The following is a 26,753-nucleotide window of genomic DNA, read 5'->3' on the forward strand; positions in this document are numbered from 1 at the left end:
TCTTTCTCTGCTGTTAATTCTATGCAATGCCTCCTCGCCATGTTGGCCCAGGCATCACATGGAACCAGAGAATTGTTAGTGCTGAAGTAGGCCACTCAGCTCATTATTCCTGCACCAGCTCTTCAAACATCGTTACCTAATGCCAATCTCCTGCTGTCTCCCCATTGCCTTGCACACTATTTATACACAAATAATTGTCCTCTTGACTGTTACAGGCTGTGCCCACCAGATCCCTGAGATGGAGGGATTGCCTTATGAGCAAAGGTTAAACAGGTTGGGACTCTGCTCGCTGGGGTTTAGAAGAATGAGAGGTGATCTCATTGAAACATTCAGGTTTCTTAAGGGGCTTGAAAGGGAAAATGCTGAGAGGATGTTTCCCCGCATAGGAAAGTTTAGGACTTTCTTTGAATAAAGGAGCACCATTTAAGATTGAGATGAGGAGGAATGTCTTCATTCAGAGTCTTTAGAAATCCTTGCCACACAGAGCTATGGGACAGAGTCCTTGTGTATACTTAAGGCTGAGATCAATAGATTCTTGATCAGTCAGGGAATTAAGAGTTGTGGGGAAAGGGCAGGAAAGTAGACATGGGGAATGTTGGATCAGCCATGGTCCTTTTGAATGGTGGAACAGGCTCGAGGGGCTGAATGGCCTATTTCTGTTCCCATTTCCTATGGTCTGATGATGCAGTGAATACGAAGAAACTGTCGGATGTTTGGCGACCAGACACAGGTTTAAGGTGATTAACTAATGAACAGATCAAAGCTGAGGAGAACAGTTTCTGAAGTAGAGAGAGTTGTTGTGATGTGGGAGCTTGATGCCTGAAGAAGGGGTAGGCGAAGCAAGTCCAACAGAAATGCTCAGAAGGGGAGCTCCAAGAAATATTGGAAGGGGAAATACTTTCAGGGCTTTCGAGAAAGCATGAGGGAATCTTTCATAGAGCTGGGCTAGTGATGTATGTTGTGATCAGCAGGTCCACTGCAAAGGGAAGATGTTGTGATTTCTCTCAGGTGATAATAGTGATGGACTGAGAGAATGGGAGTGTAAGGAAAGACTGCTTCCTCATTTGAACTGGTGCCCCACAGAGATCTGAGTCCTACACCTGCATCAAGTTTTACAATTCCCATCAAAACACTCGCCATCCTGACTTGGAAATATATCACCATTCCTTTAGTGTTGCTGGGTCAAAATCCTGAATTCCCTCCCTGAGGGGCATTGTGTGTCTGCCTACAGCACATGGACTATAGTGTGTCAAGAAGGCCGCTCACCCACACCTTCTCAAGGGGCAACTAGGGACGGGCAATAAATGTCAGGTAACCAATGACTACCTTGTCCCATGGACAAATGAAAGAACCCCCTTTCACATTAAAAAATATTAATGGATCTACTTCAGAGCCTTCAACAATAAAGTGTCCAGTTTCTTTACCCTTTCCCAGTATCTTGAATTCCTAGTTCCTGGAAATGGGACCCAGTTCACAATATCCTTCTGCTGACCCCTGTCTAATCTCGCACTGCCTGAGGGTTCTCGCAGCAGTCTGCCATTTAGCCCATTCCCCATCCCTTAGGAAAATGTCTTCAGTGCAACCATTTGAATTTAGAAATAATAATGGGAAACATTACAATTATTTAAAAATATTCATTTTATTTATGGTTTAATGCGGTTGGAGTATGGTAATACACTGTCTGCAATTATGTGTCAAACCAAATACTATTTTCTCCCACTTTCATAAATACAAAGTAACAGAGCAGTATTTTCTTTGCAGTAAATGTTTCAGGTTCATTGAGAACCATGTGATAAGATTTGAGAGATGTTTACAGTTTTCATAGTCTCATTGAAAGGCACTAATAGACAGCTGGGCACAAAAAACCCCAAGTGAACAGTTACATTTCAGGCCCTCCAAGGACTCTAGCCTGAAGCAGCCCCTCCTGTACCTGTACAAATCAGTAACCGGTTGCCAATAAAATCAAAGTGCGGATTTATTTTGTGATAATGGGAACTGCAGATGCTGGAGAATCCAAGATAACAAAGTGTGGAGCTCCACACTTTGTTACTGCGGATTTATTTTGTATGTTTGTAGGATGTGGGTGTCATTGGCTGGGCCAGCATACTGATCATCCCTTATAGCCCTTGAACTGAGTGGCCATTTCAGAGGGAAGTTAAGAGTCAAGCATCGTGAAGTATAAACAGCAGCACAGAGTTGGGCTGAATGGCCAGGCTCTCTCTGATATTTTATTCTATGTAATGCCTACCTTAAGTCACTTTGCTATGTTTACCTATGGCTAAATGTGCCAGATATCCCACAGGCTGCGGTCAGACCTGATGGGTAGGGTGCTCCAAATAAACAAATACCTCGTTCCCCGCAGTTAAAGGGCTCAAGTTGGTGGGGCTGTGGGAGGCTCTGATGGGGACTCAATCTGCTTGGAGGCAGGAAGACAGGAGTCCCCATTCACCACCTGCCGAGCTGATTAAGTGCCCCCACCCCGAGAGAAGAACATTAAGTTCTGCTCCCCCATGATGCCCGTTAACATGGGGGAGGGTGGCACATGCCTGTGGCTTTGTGTAGGGCAGGCTGGGGACACTGTACACTGGCTGCAGAATACAATCTGCTCCTGAGACACCTTCTATTACTGAATAGCCCCCACCCCACAGTGTTCGACATAAGCAGCAGGGAGAGGGATGCAGCACACCAGGGCTGAAATGCAGAGACTGGGGTTGGGGGGGGGGGGGGGTTGGGTCCTTGGGTCACTTCCAGTGAGCCGGGAGAGTGGGAGGTGTGAGGGAACCTTTGATACTGCTATCAGCAGGAAAACAAGACAGACCAGTGTGGGCGAGGGAAATACTCTGGAGAAAAATATCACAAAAATCAAACCCAACGGAATTGTGAGACACTAATCGATTTGACACTTTGAAGCAGATTTTGAAGAGAGCGCTGGACTCATTCTGCTACATAATTAACAGCGTCAAATGTTTCAGCGTACAGTTTGTATTTTAAAGCAAGATAACAATATGTGACAGACACAACAAACAACAAAAAACACAGGGCCCACACATTTCTGTCTGGATAAAGTTTCAGCTGTAAGCGAAGAAACAAAGTACCAACCCAGGCTATGGGCTACTATGCCTTCTGCAGCCCATCAGCTGGCATGTGCATTTTTACAGGCATCAGGGTGGCGAGGCAGTACAGGTCAGTCATACCCCCGTCAGAAGCAGACAGGAGGCACCAAAATCACCTGTTGCAGCAGCTGCCAAATAGAAGTTCGGGAATAGGAGCTGAATCAGAGACAGAAACAGGAGAATCTACAGACAGCCAGAGCCTCCGTTATGAGCAAAATCCATAATACTGTGACCTTTCCCGGATGTATTCCAGCAGATCTGTGACGTTCTTTTCCAAATCCTGCAACATGTCTAACTTCCCTGTCATCACTCGCTTATTTCTGTTAAACTTCTTCTCCAAAGCTGAGTAAAAGAAGAAGATAATGGGATGATTAATTTAGAGAGTGTAGGAAAAAGAACAATTCTGCATTTCTGTACTGTATTTCACTGCCTTAAAACATCCCAAAGTCGCAAGCCAACAGAAAATCTTTCTGAAATGTTTGAATTTTTGCACAGCAAGATCCCACATACAGAAATGTGACAGTGACCAGTTAATCTGCTTTTAGTGATGTTGATTGAGGGTTAAGTATTGACCAGTCACTGGGGGGATATCCCCTCATCTTCTTCAAAGAGTACTTCCCATCTATCTCGGTCTAATGCCCCAGTGTCATCAGAGCCAAAGCAGTGTGTGCTCCTTTAAGGGGTACTTTACCAATATGAGAAAGAAATCTATGGTACAGTTCAAACACAAAGATGCCTAAACACAGTCCTAATGAAAACAAAAGCAACCAATCCCAACTACATCAGAGATAGTAGGAACTGCTGACGCTGGAGTCAGAGATAACAAGGTGTGGAGCTGGAGGAACACAGCAGGCCAGGCAGCATCAGAGGAGCAGGAAAGCTGACATTTTGGGTCGGGACCCTTCTTCAGATTTTCTCCACCTTCACACAGTGTTATCTTAACCCCAAATACATATTGTTATGTCTCTTTTATACACAATTTTCAGTGCCCATGGGTCACTGGCAGTAACAGGCTAGTTTCAGGGACATCTATGGTATAAGGGTGATTGAGAAAGACCAGTGTGTAGAGTTAGTAAGTGGCATGGTGGATCAGCTGCTACCTCATTGCACCATGGGCATGGGTTCAATTTCAGCCTTGGGTGACTGTGTGGAGTTTGCATATGCTTCTCGTGTCTGCGTCACTTTCCTCGGGGTGTTCCTGTATCTTCCTACAGTCTAAAGATGTGCAGGTTGGGTGTGTTAGCCATGGAAAATGCAAGGTTAGAGGGATGGGATGAGCCGAGGCAAGATGCTGTTTGGAGGGTCAGTGTCGACCTGATGGGCTGAATGGCCTACTTCTGTATCGTAGGGATTCTATAGTGATTATTTTAAAATTCATTTATAGGATGTGGGTGTTACTGGCAAAACCAACATTCATGGCCCTTGATAGGGTTGACTGTCTCCTTGAAACAACTGAGCAATTTCACAGGGCAGTTAAAATTGCCATTGGCCTGGAGTCACATGTAGACTAGACCAGGTAAGTATGGCAGTTTCCTTCCCGAAAGAACATCAGTGATCCTGATGGGCTTTTGGAACAGTCGTTTCATGGTCACCATCACTGAAACTGAATTTGAATGTTGATGAAAGTTAAATTTGATGAGCTGTCGTGGTTGGTTTTGAACCCATACTCCCAGGGCCTCAGTCACCAGATTATTCCTCCTGTAACCCAATCACTGGCTCAGAGTAAAGGGGCACTAAGTTAAGACAGAGATGGGGAGGAATTTCCTCTCTCAGAGGGTTGAGCGCCTTTGGAACTCCTTGTCACAGAGAGCTGTGGCTCAGAGTCCTTGTATCTATTTAAGGCTGTGGTAGAGAGATTCTAGACCAGTTGGCAATCGAGGGTTACGGGGAAAGGGCAGGAAAGTGGATTAAATTCCCTACAGTGTGGAAACAGGCCCTTCGGCCCAACAAGTCCACGCTGCCCCTTGAAGAATCCCACCCAGACCCATCCCCCTATAACTCACACACCCCTGAACACTATGGGCAATTTAGCATGGCCAATCCACCTAGCCTGCACATCTTTGGACTGTGGGAGGAAACCGGAGCGCCCGGAGGAAACCCACGCAGACACGGGGAGAATGTGCAAACTCCACACAGACAGTTACCCGAGGCTGGAATCGAACCCGGGTCCTTGGTGCTGTGAGGCTGCAGTGCTCACCACTGAGCCACTGTGCCATGGATGTGAGGAATGTCGGATAAGCCATGATCCTAGTGAATGGCACAGCAGACTTGAGGGGCTGAATGACCTTCTCCTGTTCCTATTTTTTATGGTCTTATGGCTTCGGAACACAAAGGGCCCTATATAGATGTAAGCTGCTGTTCCTGATAATGGTAATCCATACCGTTCAGCCTTGCCAGGCTGTCTGTCGCACGGTTTCTCAGTTTCTCTGCCTCCTCTTTGATTTTCTTCACTCTTTCATTCCCATCTTCAGTACCGTTACCCAGCGAGCTGATTTTGTCTTTCAGCTTCTCGTAAAGCCTCTCCACCTCCTTCAGGTCATTCTGTACACACACAAAAAGGCAAAGAAGAAGCAAATAATTGCCACAAATAACAATTGCAGGGACAGTGCGTTGGCTGAGTTTACTGCCACGGGGGGAGGCTGGTTGTGAGGGGAGGGGGAGGCTATGCATGGGAGGATGGTGCTATTATTTGTCCCATGATCCTAAAGGATTGGAAAGACATAATCTAAATCTCCCAGATGTCATCACTGTGTTGGGACCCTTTTGGAAACAGCCTGTGCAAATGATGGGCAGGTCTGGGCTCAGCTGTGAAGCTTCTACAGACAAACAGCCTGCTGACAAGGGAGATCTTGGATTAGCAGACGGGGAGAAAGGGGAACTACCCTTTCTCAGGGGGTCAGCTCGATTTCAAGACAGAGGTTATGACAAGAAGGACACTTAACGCAGCCACAGGGACCTTGCGGATGTTAGATAAAGAGTGCCAAAGTGATCCGAGGACGAGAATCGGGGAGAGTGGGGATTTTTGGCTGAGCTGCTGTACAATGCTTACTGTTTTAGGCTGAGGAGACCAGCCTTGAATGCACCTCAGCTCCCCACAGCTCTCCAGGTACATGTGAGGGTGGGCATTCCCAAGTCCAGCATTGCCATGGTGACAATGACATGGGCATGATGTATCGCCTTCCTTGAATTTCCAGAGTGAGCGACCTCACTGCCATTTGGCAGCAGAGGGAGACAACCAGGTTGGTTGCTTGTCCTGAGCAAGTGTTCCACCCTCACCCTTCTCAGAAAATCAGATGAAGGTTGATATCAGATTACACAAGATGAAGGACACAGAAACAGGCTGTTTGGCCAATTGGTTTGCGCTAGTATTTACACTGCACCGTCATTCTTCATCTAAATCTACCAGCCTGACCGTCCACCCCCTTCTCCCTCAGCTCTCTAATTTCCCCTAAATGTATCCATTCACCATGACCACTCAGTGAGGGGCTGAGTTCCACATCCTCCCTACTGTCTTCATGAAGACATATCTGGTGAATACCTGATTGGACTGAACAGTGGCTGTGTTCACAACCCACATATTTAGGCACAAATCCCATCTGCATCAGACAAATAGACACAGGAGTTAAAGTAGACCATTCAGCCCATCAAGTCTGCTCCGCCATTCAATGAGATCATGGTTGATCCTGATAATCCTCAATGCCAGCCTCCTGCCTTTTCCCTATGAGGCTGAGAACCTTCCTGATTAAAAAAAAAATCTGTCTGTCTCAGACTTGAACATAAATCATGATCCAGCCTCGACAGCTCATTGCAGCAAAAAATTCTACTGCCCCGGGAGAGAAAAATATTCCTCCTTGTCTCTGTCTTAAAACCTCTTGCTCTGAGATTATTCCCATTGTTCCTAGACTGTCCCATGAGGAGAAACAACCTCTCCGCATCAACCCTGTCAAACCCCTAAGAATCTTGTAAGTTTTAATTACATCTTCTCTCATTCTTCTAAATTCCATGATTACATCCACAACCTACTGAACCTCTCCTCATAGCTTACATCTATATAGGGCCCTTTGTGTTCTGAAGCCATAAGAGCATAAAAAATAGGAACAGGAGAAGGCCATTCAGCCCCTCGAGCCTGCTGTGCCATTCACTAGGATCATGGCTCATCCAACATTCCTTTCCCTGTAATCCTCAATTCCCAACTGGTCAAGAATCTCTCTACCATAGCCTTAAATAGACACAAGGACTCTGAGCCACAGCTCTCTGTGACAAGGAGTTCCAAAGGCTCACAACCCTCTGAGAGAGGAAATTCCTCCCCATCTCTGTCTTAACTTAGTGCCCCTTTATTCTGAGCCAGTGATTGGGTTACAGGAGGAATAATCTGGTGACTGATGCCCTGGGAGTATGGGTTCAAAACCAACCCGTGATCAGCTGAGTGAACTTTCTCTGGACTGCCTCCAATGTGGTCTATCTTTCCTAGGATAAGGGGCCCAAAACTGTTCACAACATTCCAGCTGTGGTCTGGCTATTGCCTTGTGTGGCTTCAGCAAGCCTTTCCTACTGTTATTCTCTTTTAAACAAAGGCCAAAGTTCCCTTTTCTTTCCCTTTTACAAAATGAACCTGAATGATTTTTTTTTGACATTTGTGCACAAGATTTCCCAAATCGCTCCGTTCCTTAGCTTTCTGCAATCTTTTTACATTTAAATAATAGTCAGCTCCTCTATTCTTCATGCCAAAGTGCATTACTTCACATTTTCCAACATTACACTCCATCCGCTACATTTTTGCTCACTTGCTCAACATGTCCCTATCCCTCTGCAGACTCTTTACATCATCCTTTCCACTTGCTCAACATGTCCCCATCCCTCTGCAGACTCTCTACATCATCCTTTCCACTTGCTCAACATGTCCCTATCCCTCTGCAGACTCTTTACATCATCCTTTCCACTTGCCTTCTCACCTTTTTTCAAAACTATCCATTATATATTCGCTTTCTTCATCCTACTCATTAAAGTAAATAATTGAGGCGCCAGCATTGATCCCTGTGGCACTGTACTAGTTACAAGTTGTTTTCCTGAAAATGCTCCCCTTATCCCAACTTGCTGACTTCTACTCGTAAACAAACCCTTTATCCTTGATGATATACAACCTCATATCTTATTAAGTCACCTAATGTACGGTACCTTATCAAACACTCGCTGAAAATCCAAATTGATTACATCTGTCACCTCCCCTTTGTATATCCTGCTTGTTACCTCCTGAAAGACTTCTAGTAAATTTGTCAGGAATGATTTCCCTTTCACATAGCAATGCTAACTCTGTCTAATCATATTATTTATTTATAAATGCTCTGCTATTACATTCTTTAGAAACGACTAACATTTTCCCAATAATAGACGTTAAGCTAACTGGCCTACAGTTACTCTTTCTTTTTGTCTCCTTCCCTTTTTAAATATAGTTGTTGCATCAGCAGTTTTCCAGCCCTCTGGGGCTTTTCTGGAAACTAAGGATTCCTGGGAGATTACTCCGAGTGCTATTAGCTACTTCCTTTAATATCCCAGAATGCATCCCACCAGGCCCATCTTAATATGACTTGTAGGTTTGCCCTCAAAGTTCACCTTCTGTCTCTGGTGGTAAACCTTGTCAAGTTTTTGGGAAGAGGCGTAGGGAAGGGACTCACATTGTGCAGTCGGTCGGTCCTCTTTCGAATGGCAGCAGCTTCACTCTGTAAGTCTTGTGCCTTGTTCCTGTTGGCAATGGTTTGGTTTTCCAACATTTGGACTCCAGTTGACAGGTTCATGAATCGATCCATCATTTCCATCAATTGACTCTCGATGACGTTCAGAAAATTGTCCAGCTAAAAACACAGGCATAGGATTCATTGCAAACAATTCTCCTGGTGATGGCATCACAGTCTCAGACACAAAGAACACGCTCCGTTTGCCAGCTGCCTTTACCAGCGTCTAATGCTCCAAGGCAGGTCACAGGAGCAATTATCGAGCAAACTGTGATGCTGAACTACAGGAGGAGGTATCAGATCAAATGACCAAAAGCCTGATGAAAGAGGAGAGGTTTTAAGCTGCCTCTCCCAGTGGAACAGAAAGGGATGGGGGAGGGAGAGCAGGGGGAGACAGGGCGGGGGAGAGGGAGACATGGTGGGGGGGAGGGAAGGGGGAGGGAGAGATTAGGGAAAGGGGTACAGGGAGGGAGAAGAGAGGGAGGGGGGTAGAGAGGGAGAGAAAGCAGGGACAGAGGAGGAGGAGGGCGTGAGGGAGGGAGACAGGAAGTGGGTGAGAGAGACAGCAGTGAAGAAAAGGAGGGAGAAAGAGAGGGTGAGAGAACAGGGGAAGAGGGAGGAGAAAGTGAAGGAGAGTGGTTAAGTGAGGGAGGGATAGACAGAGGCAGGGAGGGGGTGAGACAGAGCGGTGGAGGGGGTTGGGGATGGGAAAGGGGGAGAGAGGGGGATTGAGTAAGAGAGGTAGGGAAAGAGAGGTACTGAGGGAGGGAAGGGGGAGTGGGATGGGGCAAAAAGGGGAGAGAGACCTAGGGGGTGGGGGAGAGGGAAGGGGGAGAGAAAGGGAAGAGAAGGATGGGGGGAAGAGAGGGAGAGAGGCCAGGAGCAGAGGGGAGGGGAGAGAATGAGTGAGGAGAGAGGGAGGGAGGGAGAGAGGAAGAGCAAAATAGCAAGTGGGAGGGAGAGAAAGTGGGGAAGTGGAAGGGAGAAAGAATGGGAGGGAGAGGGGAATAGAGAGCGTGAGAGGCAGAGAGATGGAGAGAGGGCAAACAGGTTAGGGAGAGAATTCTGGAGCCTTAGGGCCTGGGCAGCTGGAGACACAGGGAAACAGGTGAGAAGTAACTTTGTGTGAGTTCAACACAGGCTGCAGAATTTAAAATAAGCTGAGGTTTGTGGTGGGTTGGATACTAGCCAGTAGCTCATTGCAGGCAATGAAGCTGAGAATGGCAAAGGTTCTCATGATTGTTTCTACTGGAGATGAGCTGAAGTAGGGGTTAGGGAGTGGAGAAGGTGGAATTGGAAATTGGCAGCCTTGGTGATGGAGAGGAGGTAGATGTTCAGCTCAGGGTCAAATCAGATGCTGAAATGTCCCCTTCTACCTCTGGCCGTGGCTGCACAGAGCGACTGGATCCGTAGGTAGGAACGGAGTTTGTGGTGGGGACTGTAGTTAATGGCTTCAGTCTTCACTGCATTGGAGTTAGCGAAGGGAGTAAGCCTGTACTTTGTGACCTTGAGCCTGACTCAAACATCAAGATGCAACAATGACCTTGATCCTTATTTCAACTTGACCAGGAAATTGTTGAGGAAATGGACTGTATTGTACCCAGGGGGATACTGATCACAGAACGACCACACTCAATATCATCCTGAGGCAAGTTGCCAGGTCCTACATTAAAAATGAATGAAGGGATAACTAAACCTTATTGTGGAGCCCACTCGATAATAATTCCAAGGCAAGGACACATATTATTACATTGAAGCTGAACATTCAGCCCATTCAATCTGTGCCAGCCTTTACCCTGCACACGAGCAAAAAGGCCCAGTCACATTTATCGTCCCCACTCATGTCTTCTCATACCCCATTGTCCTTCATTCCCCTGTTCCTTCCAATCCTGAGTGCCGACACTGTTTCTCCCATAGCCGTCACCCTCCAGTGTTTATGGCAACATGTGATGTCCTGATGGGAAACCATCCAACTCCTCACCATTCAATTTCCTTCTATCTGTTCCTGGGGGAATGTGAACGCTGTTCATTGCCTGGCTGTTGTTGCCCTATTCTGAAGCAATGATGCAATTATTGGGCTACATCAAAAGGCAGACAAGAGGCAGTCATGATTAAACAACACAGAAAATGGTGAAAACACACACAATGTGTACACAGGATACTGATGTTTTGAGTTGATCACTTTGCTTCTGACCTCAGTCAATCTCAGTGCTGTCAGGGCTGGAGTCATATACACATTTAGATTGGTCAGGGCATCAAGTGGGGGCGAGGATATCAGTGAAATGTTGGGTTTTGACAACAATCAAACAACCTCACCTTTACAGACCCAAGCTTTTAATTGCCAGGTTAATTTTAAACGGAAACCACATCCTAAGCCTCCTGTTGTCTAGTTTATTAGTTCAGTAACACAGCAGCAATCCCTGGCGTACTGCAATCTACTGGAACAGAGAAACGTACCTTCCTGATAGAATCCTCAGCACCAGAAGTGTCATTTTTGGCCTTGCCCAGTGATTTCTCAGCTAAAGCCACCTTGGATTTTGCATCTTCAATAGTGAGCTTTGCCTCAGTTACTTCACCTTTCACCTCTGTAGCTCGAATTCTGGAAAACATAAGAAAAATCAAAATAGACAGAAATGAGCAAACGAGAACAGGACCCTGTGACAGGCCTCAATGACCTTGATGTGAACGTCCACAGATCCCTGACAGAGGTAGGGCAGATAGATAAGATGATTAAGAAAGCATATGGGATAGTTTTCCTTATTCGTCATAGCACAGAATCCAAGAGTAAGAAGGTGATGTTGGAGCTGTACAGGACTCTGTTTAGGTCACAGCTGGAGCACTATGTGCAGTTCTGGGATTGCCCTGGAGGGGGTGCAGAGGAGATTCACCAGGATGCTGCCTGGGATGGAGCAGTTTAACTAAGAAGAGAGGCTGGATACACTCGGGTTGTTGAAAGGAGACATGTTTGAGGTCTATGAGATGATGAGGGATAGTGGATAGATTGGCTAGGAAGGCATTGTTTTCCATTAGTTAGGGGAGGGGAGCACTGACCAAGGGAATAGATTTATAGGGAGAGGTACAAGCCTAAGAGGAGAGTTGAAGAGAAACGTTTTACCAAGAGGTTGGTGGGAATTGGAACTCACTGCCTTAAAAGGTAATTAAGTCAGAATCTTTTGTAAAAATTAAGCAGCATTTAGATGCTTACTTGCATTTCCACTGCGAGGGCATGATTAGTGTGGTGACTGACATAGACTCGTGCATAGACACAATGGTCCAAATGGCATCGTTCAGTGCTGTAAAGGTCTGAGTGTAGATCGTGTGCAAAAATTCGGAGAGAAACCATCAAACACAAACCATAGGGGAGGACCGACGAGGAGGAGCAAGCAGGAGAGGGAACAGTGTAACTGGGCTTTAAAGATCAAGAAGGGAGACTTTTTGTGGAAATAACTTGGACATTACTGACAGGCTGGTCAACATGAAGTGATTGCTGCTCTCCTAATTCTCCCTTTGGCAAAACTGCACGGCTCACTGCACTGTACAGACACTCGGGATAATTTCTTTCATCAATGACCGTTGCTTGCATTCCCTCTGCTCCTCCCTGTGGCTTCACCTCTTGTGCTACTTCCTATGTGTTTCCCTCCCGTGTAATGCCTTTCTTTCCTTCTGTCCCTTCTTTCCTCATCCCTCGGTGTCCCTGCTCCTCACTGGTAATCCACTCCCCATCGTACTAGTCTCCCTTGCCCTCTCTTCCCTCTCCCCGCCCCAAGCACCACACAAGCACTCACTTCACTTTCTCAGCCTGCTGCGCCAGTTGCTGAGCGACCTGCAGATTCCGCGATGTGTCGTTGAGGATTGTGTCCACGTCCTTGATGTGTGCCATGGTGTCTTTAATGTCCTGCAGGATCTTGCGAATGTCCAGCAAGCTGACAGGGAATGAGATGTTCAGGACCATGTTGGCCAACAGCTCAATGCTTTCTGGGTCTGCGCCTTCCTCTGGAACACAAGCAACATTCCATCAGGGAGAATTTTCAGAAAAGCTTCCTACAGCATTATTGATCACAGCTGGTGAGTAGGATGATCCCTGGGATGGAGGGATTGTCTAATCAACAAAGGTTAAAAAGGTTGGGACTCTTCTCCCTGGGGTTTAGAAGAATGGGAGATGATCCCATTGAAACATGGCAGATTCTGAAGGAGCTTGGCAGGGTCAATGGTGAGAGGATGTTTCCCTCATGGGAGAGACTACGATCAGACGGTATAGTCTCAGAATAAAGGGGCACTAATTTAAGACAGAGATGAGGAGGAATGTCTCCTCTCAGAGGGCTGTGAGTCTTTGGAATTCCTTACCACAGAGAGCTGAGGGGGCAGAGACCTTGAGAATATTTAAGGCAGAGATCGATAGATTTTTGATCAGTCGGGGAATTAACAGTTGCAGGGAAAGGGCAGGAAAGAGGACATGAGGAATTCAGATCAACCATAATCCTAGTGAATGGCAGAGCAGGCTCAAGGGGCTGAATGGCCCACTCCTGTTGCTATTTCTTATGGTCTCATTCTGCTATTAAACAGAGTCAATAATGTATGGGCTCTTTAAGATCAGGATCCAAGCACAGTCATATTTATCATTGAATCCCTACAGTGTGGAAGCAGGCCATTCGGCCCATTAGGTCCATAGTGACCCTCCAAACACATCCCACCCAGAACCACTCCCTATCCTATCCCTGCATTTCCAACCCTAGACACTAGGGGCAACCTAGCTTGGCCAGTCCCCCTAACCTGTATATCTTTGGACTGTGGGAGGAAACCAGAGCACCCAGAGGAAACCCACGCAGACACGGGGAGAATCGATCCAGGATCCCTGGCACTGTGAGGCAGTAGTGCTAATCACTGAGCCACTGTGTTGCCCTTTCTGTTAATCTTGGGAAAGAGGCAGAAACAGCCATTTTGGGTTTGGGGTCTCCAGTGATCTCCAGCGGAGGAGAGATCAGTGGCTCTGCTGGATGTTCAGTGCGGAGGTCATGGTCTAGGAGGAGTCAGACAGTTGGTGTTGAATGTTTGCTGGTTAGAGTCCCTAAGTCACACACCAACTACATCTCCAGCTGAAGCTAACCACTGTTGCTGAAGGAAGGTCATCTCTCAGTTGCTGTCCATTCCTTGTCAGTGTACCTGGGGACACTAAAACAGGTGAGAAAGTAAGTGGTGGGGATGACACACAGACTCTACAAACGGGTATAGACAGGGTGAGTGAGTGGGCATAAACTTGGCGGATGGAATATAATGTCGGGACATATGAGGCTATGCACTTGGCGGAATAATAGAGGAGCTAAATATTATTTAAATGGAAAAGGATTTCAGAAAGCTACAGCATAGAGGGATTTGGGAGTCCTCGCCCAGGATTCACAGAAAGTAACCATCCACGTTCGTTGGGGAACAGGGGCGGCGAATGAAATATTGGTCTTTATTTGGTTTTAATTGTTCGCAGTCGGCTCGTGTGAGGTTATGCATTTTGGTTTGAAAAAGGATAGATGAGGAGATTTTCTGGATGGTATGGAGTTAAATACAGTGGACGTTCAAAGAGACTTGGGAGTTCAGGTGCGTAGATCTTTAAAAGATCACAAGCAATTCTAGAAAATTGAAATTCCTTTAAATCGCGAAGACGGAAGTACAAAGATGCAGATGTTATGCAGCAGTTATACAGAACGCTGGTTAGGCCCCAGTTAGAGCGCTGTGAGCAGATCTAGGCATCACACCTTGGGAAGGATACGTTAGCATTAGAGGAACAACGCAGGGTTACAGAATGATAGCTGGACCTTGGGAGTTAAGTTATGAGGAGAGATTATACAAAATAAGTTGGCTTTGTCTAGAATTTAGAAGTTTAAGGGGTGATCTGATTGAAGTCTTCAAGATTTTACCAGGAAAAAGACGGGGTAGGTGAAGATAAACAATTTCCACTGGATTGTGGATTCTAGAACGAGGATCATTGTCTGACAATTAGGGCCAGGCTGTTCAGGAGAGATTTTAGGAAGCACTTTGACATACAAAGGGTGGGAATTCTCTTCCACAAATGGCAGTGAATGCTGGATCAGTTATTAATTTAAAATCTGAAATAGGTAACTTCTTTTTAAGCAATGGTATTAATTGATGTGGGCCGAAGACAGGTGCATGGAGTTAGGCCACAACTCAGCTGCAATCTCATTGAATGGTGTAGAACAGGATTGAAGGGCAGAGTGGTCTCCTGCTGTTCCTGTGTACGTGCCTGTCTATATTCACTGACTGGTGCACAATGACACCCAGATCCCTTTCTACATCCATGCTTCCCAATCTATCACTATTTAGGTAATATTTGGTCTTTCTGTTTTTGGACTGAAGTGTATAACTTAATATTTAGCCACATTGTGCTACATTTGCCATGCGCATGCTCATTCACTCAACTCTTCTTGATTGCCCTGAAGCCTCCCTGCATCCTCCTCACAACCCCCAGTCCCAACTCCAGTTGTGAGTTGTCAGCAAACTTGAAAATATTGCTTTTGATTCCTTCATCCAAGTCATTTATATCTTATAAGCCAAGCACAGACCCTAGTAATACATGTGTAGTTACTGCCCCAACCTGGAAAAATATCTATTTATTCCCATTCTCTATTCTGTCTGATAACCAATCCACAACCCATGCCAATAGATTACCCACAATCCTGTGTGTGTCAATTTTGGACACTAGCTTCATGTTGAGGACCTTATCACAAACCTTAAAATCCAAATACTGTACATCCACTGGTTCTCCCTTATCTATTCTTCTTGTTATATTCTCAAAAATCTCCAGTCGTTAGATAAAGTACCATTTCCCTTTCATAAACCCACACTGGATTTGTCTAATTGTACTAAGGCTTTCTGCATACTCTGTTATCATACCTTTTAGACTCTAGTTGTCTTATGAGGAGAGGTTTAGAGGGTTAGGCCTGTACTCATTGAAGTTTAAAAGAATGAGAGGCAATTTTACTCAAACATACAAGATTCTTAGGGGATTTGACAGGGTAGATGTGAAAAGGTGTTTTCCCTTGTGGGGGGGTCTCGGGCATTATTTCAGAATGAGTATCCCATATTGAAGACAGAGATGAGGGGGAATTTCTTCTCTCAGAGGGCAGTGAATCTGTGGAATTCTTTACTGCACAGGGCTATCCAGGCTGGGCCATTAAAGGCTGAGACAGAAACTTTTAAACAGGAAAGGATTTAAGGATTATTGGGAAAAGGCAGGAAATTGGAGTCAAGGGTTATCAGATTAGCCATGATCTCATTGAATGGTGTTGCAAACTTGATGGGCTGAGTGCCTCAACTCTGCTCCCATGTCTTATGGTTATTTTTGCACCTATCCCCATGTTGTCCTTGTTCTGGGAGTGTATGTTTGGGTCAGTGTAGAGGGAGCTTTACTCTGTATCTAACCCCTTGCTGTGTCTGTCCCTGGGAGGTTTGATGGAGACAATGTAGAGGGGGCTTTCCTTTCAGTTTAAAAGAACAGAGGGAGCATTACTCACCATTGAGAAAGTCTTTCACCGCCTTAATGAATTTGCGTAGATCGTTCACTGTGTCTGTGATGAGGTTTTTTGTGCTGGCGGCTTTCTGCAGCGTTTCAGCAGCTTTGGATTTCGCCTTGTTTGCTTGGCTGTGTACCTCCTCAATCTGCCGAATGACACAGAGCATCAGTATTCTGAAGGCAGACTTCTTAACACTTGGTGAGATCACCCAGCAGCAAGTGTGCGGCCATTCATCTGCTACACACCTCAGGTCCGTGCCTTATTCAAACTGAACATCATTCAAACCTGAAACGTTGACTTCCTGCTCCCCTGATGCTGCCTGGCCTGCTGTGCTCCTCCAGCTCCACATTGCGTTATCTCTGACTCCAGCATTGGCAGTTCTTACTATCTCCTTTTGGACAGTGCGGGTGATTGCAATCTCAAGTTAGCGTGGGGGAGGATAATTCTGGAATGTTAGTTCGAGGGCTCTCATTATATCCATGCTGCCCAGTCACCTATCTCACATCAGCTCTGAAGAAGACTGATGCTAGATTCAAACATAAACTCTGTTTCTCTCTTGCCAGATGCTGTTGGACATGCTGAGATTGTTCAGCACTTTCTGAGTTATCTCAGATTTCCACCTTCCACAGTATATTGCCCTCATTGCTGACACTTCCCACCTGCTGAGCATGTGCCTGTTATTGAACATGGCAGCGTGTTCTGATTCAGTTTCCTGTAAAAGTGACACAGGGACAGCCCTCTGCAACAGACTGTACATGGGACTAGCAATCAGGGACTTGTCTACTTCTAAAGATCACTCAGCATCTGACCACATTACAGCCTTGGCTCAAACACGGACAGAAGAGCTGAATTCCAGAGGGTGAGGGGAGGGTGACAGCCCTTGACATCAAAGCCGCATTTAACAGGGTGTGGCAGCAAGGAGCCCTGGAAAAACGGGAATCAATTAGGGGGGAGGCAATGGCCTAGTAGTTTTGTCGCTGGACTGTCAGTCCAGAGACACACATGATGTTCTGGGGACACGGGATCGAATTCCGCCACGGCAGATGGTAGAAATTGAATTCAATTTTTAAAAAAATCTGGAATTGAGAATCTAATGATGGCTGTGAATCCATCGTCAATTTTTGGAAAAACCCATCTGGTTCACTAATGTCCTTTAGGGAAGGAAACTGCCATCCTCACCTGGTCTGACCTACATGTGACTTCAGACCCACAGCAATGCGGTTGACTCTTAGCTGCCCTCTGGGCAATTAGGGATGTGCAATAAATGCTGCCTGGTCAGCGACACCCATATCCCATGAATGAATTTTTTAAAATGGGTATTGGGGGAAAACTCTCCGCTGGTTGGAGTCATACCTGACACATAGGAGGATGTTCGTGGTTGTTGGAGGTCAGTCATCTCAGCTCCAGACATCTCTGCAGGAGTTCCTCAGGGTAGTATCCTAGGCCCAACCATCTTCAGCTGCTTCATCAATGACCTTCCCTCCACCATAAGGTCAGAAGTGGGGATGTTGGCCAATGATTGCAATGTTCAGCACCGTTCATGACTCCTCAGATACTGAAGCAATCCGTGTTCACGTGCAACAAGATCCGGACAATATCCAAGGTTGGACTGACAAGTGGCATTCGTGCCACACAAATGCCAGGTTGTGATCATATAACCACCACCCCATGACATTCAGTGGTGTTACCATCACTGAGTCCTTCACTATCAACATCTTGGGGGCCGCCATCAACCAGAAACCAAATTGGACTAACCATAAGAATACAATGGCGACAAGAGCAGGTGAGAGGCTAGGAATATTGCGCTGAGTAACTCACCTCCTGACTCCTCAAAGCCTGTCCACCATCGACAAGGCACGAGTCGGGAGTGTGATGGAATACTCCCCACTTGCCTGGATGAGTGCAGCCCCAACAACACTCAAGAAGCTCAACACCATCCAGGACAGAGCAGCTGCTTGATTGGCACCACATCCACAAACATCCCACTCCCTCCACCACCGACACTCAGTAGCAGCAGTGTGTACTGTCTACAAGATGCACTGCAGAAATTCACCAAAGATCCTCAGACAGCTCCTTCCAAACCTTCGACCACTTCCATCTAGAAGGACAAGGGCAGCAGATCCATGGGAACACCACCCCCTGCAAGTTCCCCTCCAAGTCAGTCATCATCCTGACTTGGAAATATATCACTGTTCCTTCAGTGTCACTGGGCCAAAATCCTGGAATTCCCTCCCTAGGGGCATTGTGGGTCAACCCACAGCACATGGAGCGGCTCAAGAAGGTAGCTCACCCCCATCTTCTCAAGGGGCGAGTAGGGACAGACAATAAATGCTGGCTTAGCCAGAGATGTCCTCCCAGAGGTGGAAGAAAAGAAATTGCATTTTTAAAGGAGCTTAATTGTCTAAAATGTTGGAGCCTGGATCCAGTGTGATTGTACTCCTGCCTCAGAGGCTGGCACTGTCCATTAATATTCATTTCAGGACATTAGATTGAACCATTTCTCATGACTTTGAACTGAGGGTTTTCTGTAAATTCTCCCTCGTCTTGTTCCCATCTTCTCCATCCATTGCACCTTACTCTACACCCTCCAACACAACCCTCCATCACTCGGCATTCCTCCAGCTTCCCTGCTGCTTCTTTATTTCCCATATATCCCTCAACCTCAATCCTATTCCCTCACTGTTTCCATCCCACATCACTTCCTCTACGCCCGGCTCCCTTTCTTGTTCCCTTCTGCCTTGCTGCTTACCCTTTGAGAGACCGAGTCGAGTTCATTCTGAATGTTCTGCAGCATGATGCTTGAGTTGGTTGCTCTCTGTAGAGCCTCCGTAGATTTACTGAGAGCTCCAGGGCAGTTCTCCCCTCCACAGTGACGATTCCCTGCATCGTCCAGGCAGTTAGCACCTCCACACGGGTCCGAATCACAGCTCTGGCCCCTGGACGAACCACAGACCTGGTTTGAGACAGTAAACACAGTGAGAAAGGTTACCCATCATGGTGCGAGCCATCCCTGAACTAGCTCAAACATATTTCCAAGCCTTCTTACATCAAGAACAAAAACTGTACCCATTATTCCAGGTGTGGGCTCACCAATGCCTTGTTCAACTGTGTCGAACCATCCTGACTTTTGTATTCCATTACCTTTGCAACGAAACCAACATTCCATTCCATATTCACCTGCTGAAGCTGATACTAACTTGTTGTGATTCATCTACAAGGTCACCAAGATCTCTCTGTATCCATTAGTTGTGTTAGCACACTTCATTTAAATAGTAGTCAAAGAGTGATGGAATCATACAGCACAGAAACAGGCCCTTTGGTGCAACTTGTCCATACTGACCAAGTTTCTCAAACAAAACTCGTCCCATTTAAGATAACAAAGTGGCAGAGCTGGATGAACACAGCAGGCCGAACAGCAAAGATGCTGCTTGTCCTGCTGTGTTCATTTAGCTCGACACTTGGTTATCTCGGATTCTCCAGCATCTGCAGTTCCCATTATCTCGAGTCCCATTTAAGGAAGGCTGCTGAGGAAGGTCACTAAACCTGAAAGGGTAACTCTGACGTCTCTCCACAGATGCTGCCAGACCTGCTGAGCTTTCCCAGCAGTTTCTACTTTTGTCTGTGATTTACAACGTCTGCAGTTCTTTTGGTTTTTGTTTTCTATTTGTCTGTGTAATGGTGTCTCTGTTCTTCCTGCTAAAGTGGACAAGTTCCTACCCACTCGCATTGTATTTCATCTGTCACACTGTTGCCCACTTACTTCACCTGTCTGTATCTCTTTGCAGACTCTTTATGCCATCTCACAAATTACTTGCCTGTCTGTATTCATGGTACTAGCACAAAGCTGAAGAAATTTGGCATGTTCAAATTACCAATGTTTATAGGTGCACCATAGAAAGCATCCCATCCAGATACATCACAGCTTGCTAAGGCAACTGCTCTGCCCGAGACTCAGGAAACTACAGCAACTTCTGTCTTTGTTCCCAATTTCACTTTGATATTGATTTATGTGTGGGGTCTTAGCGGGGTTCAGTTGGAGAAAGTGGGGTTGTTTTCCCAGAGGCAAAAGCATTTTTTGTTTGGGGCTGGGGTTATGGTAGTGACAGAAACGGACTGGGTCACCAAAGGACTTCATTTTCTCCCCTTTGGTCCAGCAGCTCCCCACCTACGTCCGTGACACCACCCACTCCCTCCACTTCCTCCAGAACTTACAATTCCCCGGTCCCTAACACCTCATCTTTACCAGGGACATCCAGTCCCTATACACCTGCATTCCCCATACAGATGTCCCAAAGGCCCTCTGCTTCTTCCTGTCCCGCAGGCCCGACCAGTCCCCCTCCACCGACACCCTCATCCGCCTAGCTGAACTCGTCCTCACCCTCAACAACTTCTCTTTTGATTTCTCCCACTTCCTACAGACTAAGGGGGTGGCCATGGGCACCCGCATGGGCCCCAGCTATGCCTGCCTCTTTGTAGGTTACGTGGAACAGTCCCTCTTCCGCACCTACACAGGCCCCAAACCCCACCTCTTCCTCCGGTACATTGATGACTGTATCGGCGCCGCCTCTTGCTCCCCAGAGGAGCTCGAACAGTTCATCCACTTCACCAACACCTTCCACCCCAACCTTCAGTTCACCTGGGCCATCTCCGATAGCTCTCCCTACTTCCTGGACCTCTCAGTCTCCATCTCAGGCAACCAGCTTGTAACTGATGTCCATTTCAAGCCCACCAACTCCCACAGCTACCTAGAATACACCTCCTCCCACCCACCTTTCTGCAAAAATTCCATCCCCTATTCCCAATTCCTTTGCCTCTCCCGCATCTGCTCCCAGGATGAGGCATTCCACTCCTGAACATCTCAGGTGTCCTCATTTTTCAAGGACCGCAACTAACCCCCCACACCCCCCCGACCCCTGCAGTGGTCAAGAACGCCCTTGACCATGTCTCCCGCATTTCCCACAACATATTCCTCACACCCCGACCCCGCAATAACCGCCAAAAGAGAATTCCCCTCGTCCTCACATACCACCCTACCAACCTCCGGATCCAATGCTTCATCCTCGACACTTCCGCCATCTGCAATCCGACCCCACCACCAAAGACATTTTTACCTCCGCACCCTTATCTGCTTTCCAGAGGGACCACTCTCTCCGTGACTCCCTTGCCCGCTCCACACTCCCCTCCAGCCTCACCACACCCGGCATTTCCCCTGCAACCGCAGGAAGTGCTACACCTGCCCCCACACCTCCACCCCAGGCCCCAAAAAGATTTTCCACATCAAGCAGATGTTCACCTGCACATCTGCCAATGTGGTATACTGCATCCGCTGTACCCGGTGTGGCTTTCTCTACATTGGGGAAACCAAGCGGAGGCTTGGGGACCGCTTTGCAGAACACCTATGCTCAGTTCGCAACAAACAGCTGCACCTCCCAGTCGCGAACCACTTTAACTGCTCCTCCCATTCCTCAGATGACATGTCCATCATGGGCCTCCTGCAGTGCCACAATGATGCCACTCAAAGGTTGCAGGAACAGCAACTCATATTCCGCTTGGGAAACATGCAGCCCAATGGTATCAATGTGGACTTCACAAGCTTCAAGATCTCTCCTCCCATCAACTGCATCCCAAAACCAGCCCAGCTCGTCCCTGCCTCCCCAACCTGTCCTTCCTCGCACCTATCCCTTCCTCCCACCTCAAGCTCCACCGCCATCTCTTACCTACTAACCTCATCCTGCCACCTTGACCTGTCCGTCCTCCCCGGACTGACCTATCTCCTCCCCACCTACACTCACCTTTACTGGCTCCATCCCCACCTCTTTGACCTGTCCGTCTCCTCTCCACCTATCTTCTTCTCTATCCATCTTCTATCCGCCTCCCCCTCTCTCCCTATTTATTTCAGAACCCCCTTCCCCTCCCCCATTTCTGAAGAAGGGTCTAGGCCCGAAATGTCAGCTTTCCTGCTCCTCTGATGCTGCCTGGCCTGCTGTGTTCATCCAGCTCGACCCCTTGTCATCTCGGATTCTCCAGCATCGGCAGTTCCCACCATCTCCAAAGGAAAATCATTCCCATTTATTGGTGATACAGCAGGGGACACAGGTTTAAGTCTTTAACCCATTTTCCTTAAGACCTTTAATGAAGGAACATTGATCAATCTCAGACTTATGATTGTTAGATCAAATGTTAATTTATCTATCCTATCTGTTCATAGGAACATATATCAGGAATAGGCCATTCAGCCCCTCAAGCCTGTCCCACCATTCAATGAAATCATGGCTGATCTGCTACCATTCATATCTTGAAAATATCTATCAAACCGACCTATAATCTTCTAAATTCCAGAGTTTGGTTAATTTCCCTCTACAGCTTGACCCTCAGAATTCAGGTATTATTCTAGTGATTTGATGCTGTACTCTCTCTGAAGGCAGCTTATCTTTCCTGAGCTCTGGTGCTCAGAAGGTAAAGCTTCAACCCATTGTATTTTTTTCCTCTTGATAGAAAGGCCAGCAATCCACTGGCCGCTTGGGTTATTTGTGGGCTTGTTGATAACAGTTTAATGCTCTGATTACTTGAAATCCCCAAGCTCTGTGGATGTCCTCTATTCTGGCTTTCCATCATTATACTGCCCCTGCCATACATTTACCCACTCACTCAGCCTGTCCAAATCACACTGAAGCATCTCTGCTTCCTCCTCACAGCTCACCCTCCCACCCAGCTATGTGTCATCTGTAAACTTGGAGACATTACATTTAATTCCCACATCTGTATCATGAAGAGAGCATGAACTGCTGGGGTCCTAGCGCTGATCCCTGCGGTATCCCATTACTCACTGCCTGCCTCTTGGAAAATGGCCCATTTAATCCCAATCCTTGTTTCCCTGCCATCAGCCAGCTTTCTTTCCATTTCAGTCTACCACCCCCCAACCACACATGCCTTAATTCTTTATTCTGTGAAATCCATTTGTCACAGTTTTATCTATTTACTCATTGGGGAATATCTCTTTCATGTTCCCAACCACACTTGCTTCTAAAATGACTAACTTTGTGTCAGAAGTGAATCGGATATCCCATCATCTAGGGTCGTTTATCAAAGGATGAACAGTTGAGGCCCCAACACAGATCCCTGTAGGACTTCACTGACCACGTGCTGCCCACTGAAATATCTGTCCATTAACCCGGTTCTGTCTCCTGTCGTTCAGCAAGTTTCTGAACCAGGTCAGTAATTTGTCTGAATTGCATGGATGTCACTTTTAGCGAATGGAATACATCTAGCTCCCGCAGCTCGTCAGAGAAATGCTGTTCCCTCTCACTGACACCACAAGGAGTAGGCAGCACAAATGACTGTTCTGGGAGTGATTTGGAGTGGGGGATATGAGGAAGAATTTTGTTTTCACAGTGAGTGGTAGCAACTTGGAACTCGCTGCCCAGAGTGGGAGCAGAGCTGATTAATGATTTCACAAAGAAATTGGATGCATAGCTGACTGAGAGATCAGGGAATGGGAAATCCAGCAGGGACTCAAAGGGTCAAACAACCTCCTTCTGAAACAGACTGAGTCACTGGACTCAAAATGTTAGCTCTGCTTTCTCTCCATAGATGCTGCCAGACCTGCTGAGTTTCTCCAGCCAATTTCTGGTTTTGACTCTGTGCCTCCTGACTGTAACTAATAGGAATGATGGGCTGAATGGTCTGTTTCTGTGTAGTGCCAGTCAATGATTCTTAGTGATCAAAGGCTCTTAATGTATCGATAGGGGGTCACATAAAGTCATATCACTTTGGTATTTACTTCCTGATGTATTTAAGGAACCTCAGGCTTCTGCTGGCAATGTACAAACATCTCTCTCAGAGTGTCATCAAACCCAGCTCAATAAACAGAACAAAGCACCTCTCAGTATGATCATCTGAGCATCATAGTCAATCAATGTTTCCACACTGGATTTTTTTGTCGGACAGAAACAATCCATTGTAAGTTTAACCTGCCCATGACTACCCTAAGGTGAGGAGTGAGGTTGAGAAGTCAGGGTTTGCATGGTGTCTTTCAGCCAGGACAGGAACTGAACCTTCCCAGTTGGTATCAGTTTACATCACAAACCATCCCCCTCACCAACTGAGATAACAAAGTGTGAAGCTGGATGAACACAGCAGGCCAAGCAACATCTTAGGAGCACAAAAGCTGACAATTCGGGATGAAGGGTCTAGGCCCGAAACGTCAGCTTTTGTGCTCCTGAGATGCTGCTTGGCCTGCTGTGTTCATCCAGCTCCACACTTTGTTATCTCGGATTCTCCAGCATCTGCAGTTCCCATTGTCTCCCTCACCAGCTGAGCTGGACCTGAACACTACAGACAGCTCCTGCCACCTGATGGCCAGAGATGGAACAGCAGCAGGGTGAGTGGTCCAAGCCAGCATTTTAATCAGTTTTAAAAATTAAATGTCATGAGTGCTGGGCAGAGGCACAAACAGCCAAAACATAGAGGGTGAGGCAAACAAGGAGTTCAGGAATCGGACAAGACTCTGAGAGAGGGAGAGCAAAGGCGAGCAGTGGGGAAGCTGAAGGTGCAGTTGCCAATAATAGAATAATTTTAACTGGAGATAGGCCTTTGCTCCTGAACTGGACAGCCACCTGGACAGGCCCGACTCACTGACTCTGCAAACCTGGCAGTCTGGTGTCCTGATTGGTGGAGAAGGGCTGGGACCCAGAAACCCTCCTGACTTACTCACTGTCTGAGAGCTGCAGAGTCTGTCATCAAGAACAAGCTTCATTGTTTGTTTAATCCTTCAGATATCCCTCACCTACTTTCACACACACATTCACACCTACACACAAACACAGACACATGCTCGCAAAAACACACACTCACATACCTACTTCCACACACACACATTCACACCTACACACACTCTAACACACTCACACAGACACATGCTCACACAAACACACACACATACCTACTTACACACACATTCACACCTACACACACACTAACACACACAGACACATGCTCGAACAAACACACACACACGTACTTTCACACACACACATTCACACCTACACACACTCTAACACACTCACACAGACACATGCTTGCACAAACACACACACACATACCTACTTCCACACACACACATTCACACCTACACACAGACACATGCTCACACAAACACACACACACCTACTTTCAAACACACACATTCACACCTACACACACATTAACACACACAGACACATGCTCGAACAAACACACACACACGTACTTTCACACATACACATTCACACCTACACACACTCTAACACACACACAGACACATGCTTGCACAAACACACACACACATACCTATTTCCACACACACACCTACTTTTACACAAACACATTCACACCTACACACACTCTAACACACTCACACAGACACATGCTCGCACAAACACACACACATTCACACACACACACCTACTTTTACACACACACATTCACACCTACACACACAGACACATGCTCACACAAATACACACACACACACCTACTTTCAAACACACACATGCACACCTACACACACTCTAACACACTCACCAGACACGTGCTCGCACAAACACAAACACACAGACACACACACACACGCACATACCTACTTTCACACACACACATTCACACCTACACACACTCTAACACACTCACACATGCTCGCGCAAACACACACACACATACACATTCACACCTACACACACTCCACCATACTCACACAGACACATGCTCGCACAAACACACACACACACACATTCACACCTACACTCACTCTAACACACTCACACATGCTCACGGAAACACACACACACACACCTACTTTCACACACACACATTCACACGTACGCACACTCTAACACACTTACACAGACACATGCTCACACAAACACACACACATACCTACTTACACACACATTCACACCTACACACACTCTAACACACACACACACACATTCACACCTACACTCACTCTAACACACTCACACATGCTCGCACAAACACACACACACACCTACTTTCAAACACACACATTCACACCTACACACACTCTAACACACTCACCAGACACATGCTCGCACAAACACACACACACACCTACTTTCACACACACACATTCACACCTACACACACTCTAACACACTCACACATGCTCGTGCAAACATACCCACACACACACATTCACACCTACACAAACTCTAACATACACAGACACATGATGCACAAGCACACACACACACATTCAACCTACACACACTCTAACACACTCACACAGACACATGCTTGCACAAACACACACACACCTACTTTCACACACACACATTCACACCTACACACTCTAACACACTCACACATGCTCGCGCAAACACACACACATTCAC

The 26,753-nt window shown here is 46.7% G+C and overlaps 1 protein-coding gene across 4 annotated transcripts in view; it reads right to left on the reverse strand.

Annotated features, from left to right (window-relative positions):
• Positions 1-1,620: 1,620 nt before the first annotated feature.
• Positions 1,621-26,753, reverse strand: part of lamb2l (laminin, beta 2-like) — a 182,084-nt gene continuing 156,951 nt past the window's right edge. For all 4 annotated transcript variants that reach the window (XM_059649686.1, XM_059649685.1, XM_059649687.1 and 1 more), the window contains 7 exons: positions 19,112-19,315; positions 16,363-16,507; positions 12,628-12,835; positions 11,300-11,441; positions 8,786-8,962; positions 5,495-5,654; positions 1,621-3,455 (listed from right to left, as the gene is read on the reverse strand). In XM_059649686.1, the coding sequence (XP_059505669.1) occupies positions 3,319-3,455; positions 5,495-5,654; positions 8,786-8,962; positions 11,300-11,441; positions 12,628-12,835; positions 16,363-16,507; positions 19,112-19,315 (1,173 nt within the window). In that variant the 3' untranslated portion in view covers positions 1,621-3,318. The remainder of the gene's footprint in view (positions 3,456-5,494; positions 5,655-8,785; positions 8,963-11,299; positions 11,442-12,627; positions 12,836-16,362; positions 16,508-19,111; positions 19,316-26,753) is intronic.

The sequence above is a fragment of the Stegostoma tigrinum genome, chromosome 11 (genome assembly GCF_030684315.1).
Source record: "Stegostoma tigrinum isolate sSteTig4 chromosome 11, sSteTig4.hap1, whole genome shotgun sequence".
Lineage (NCBI taxonomy): Eukaryota > Metazoa > Chordata > Chondrichthyes > Orectolobiformes > Stegostomatidae > Stegostoma > Stegostoma tigrinum.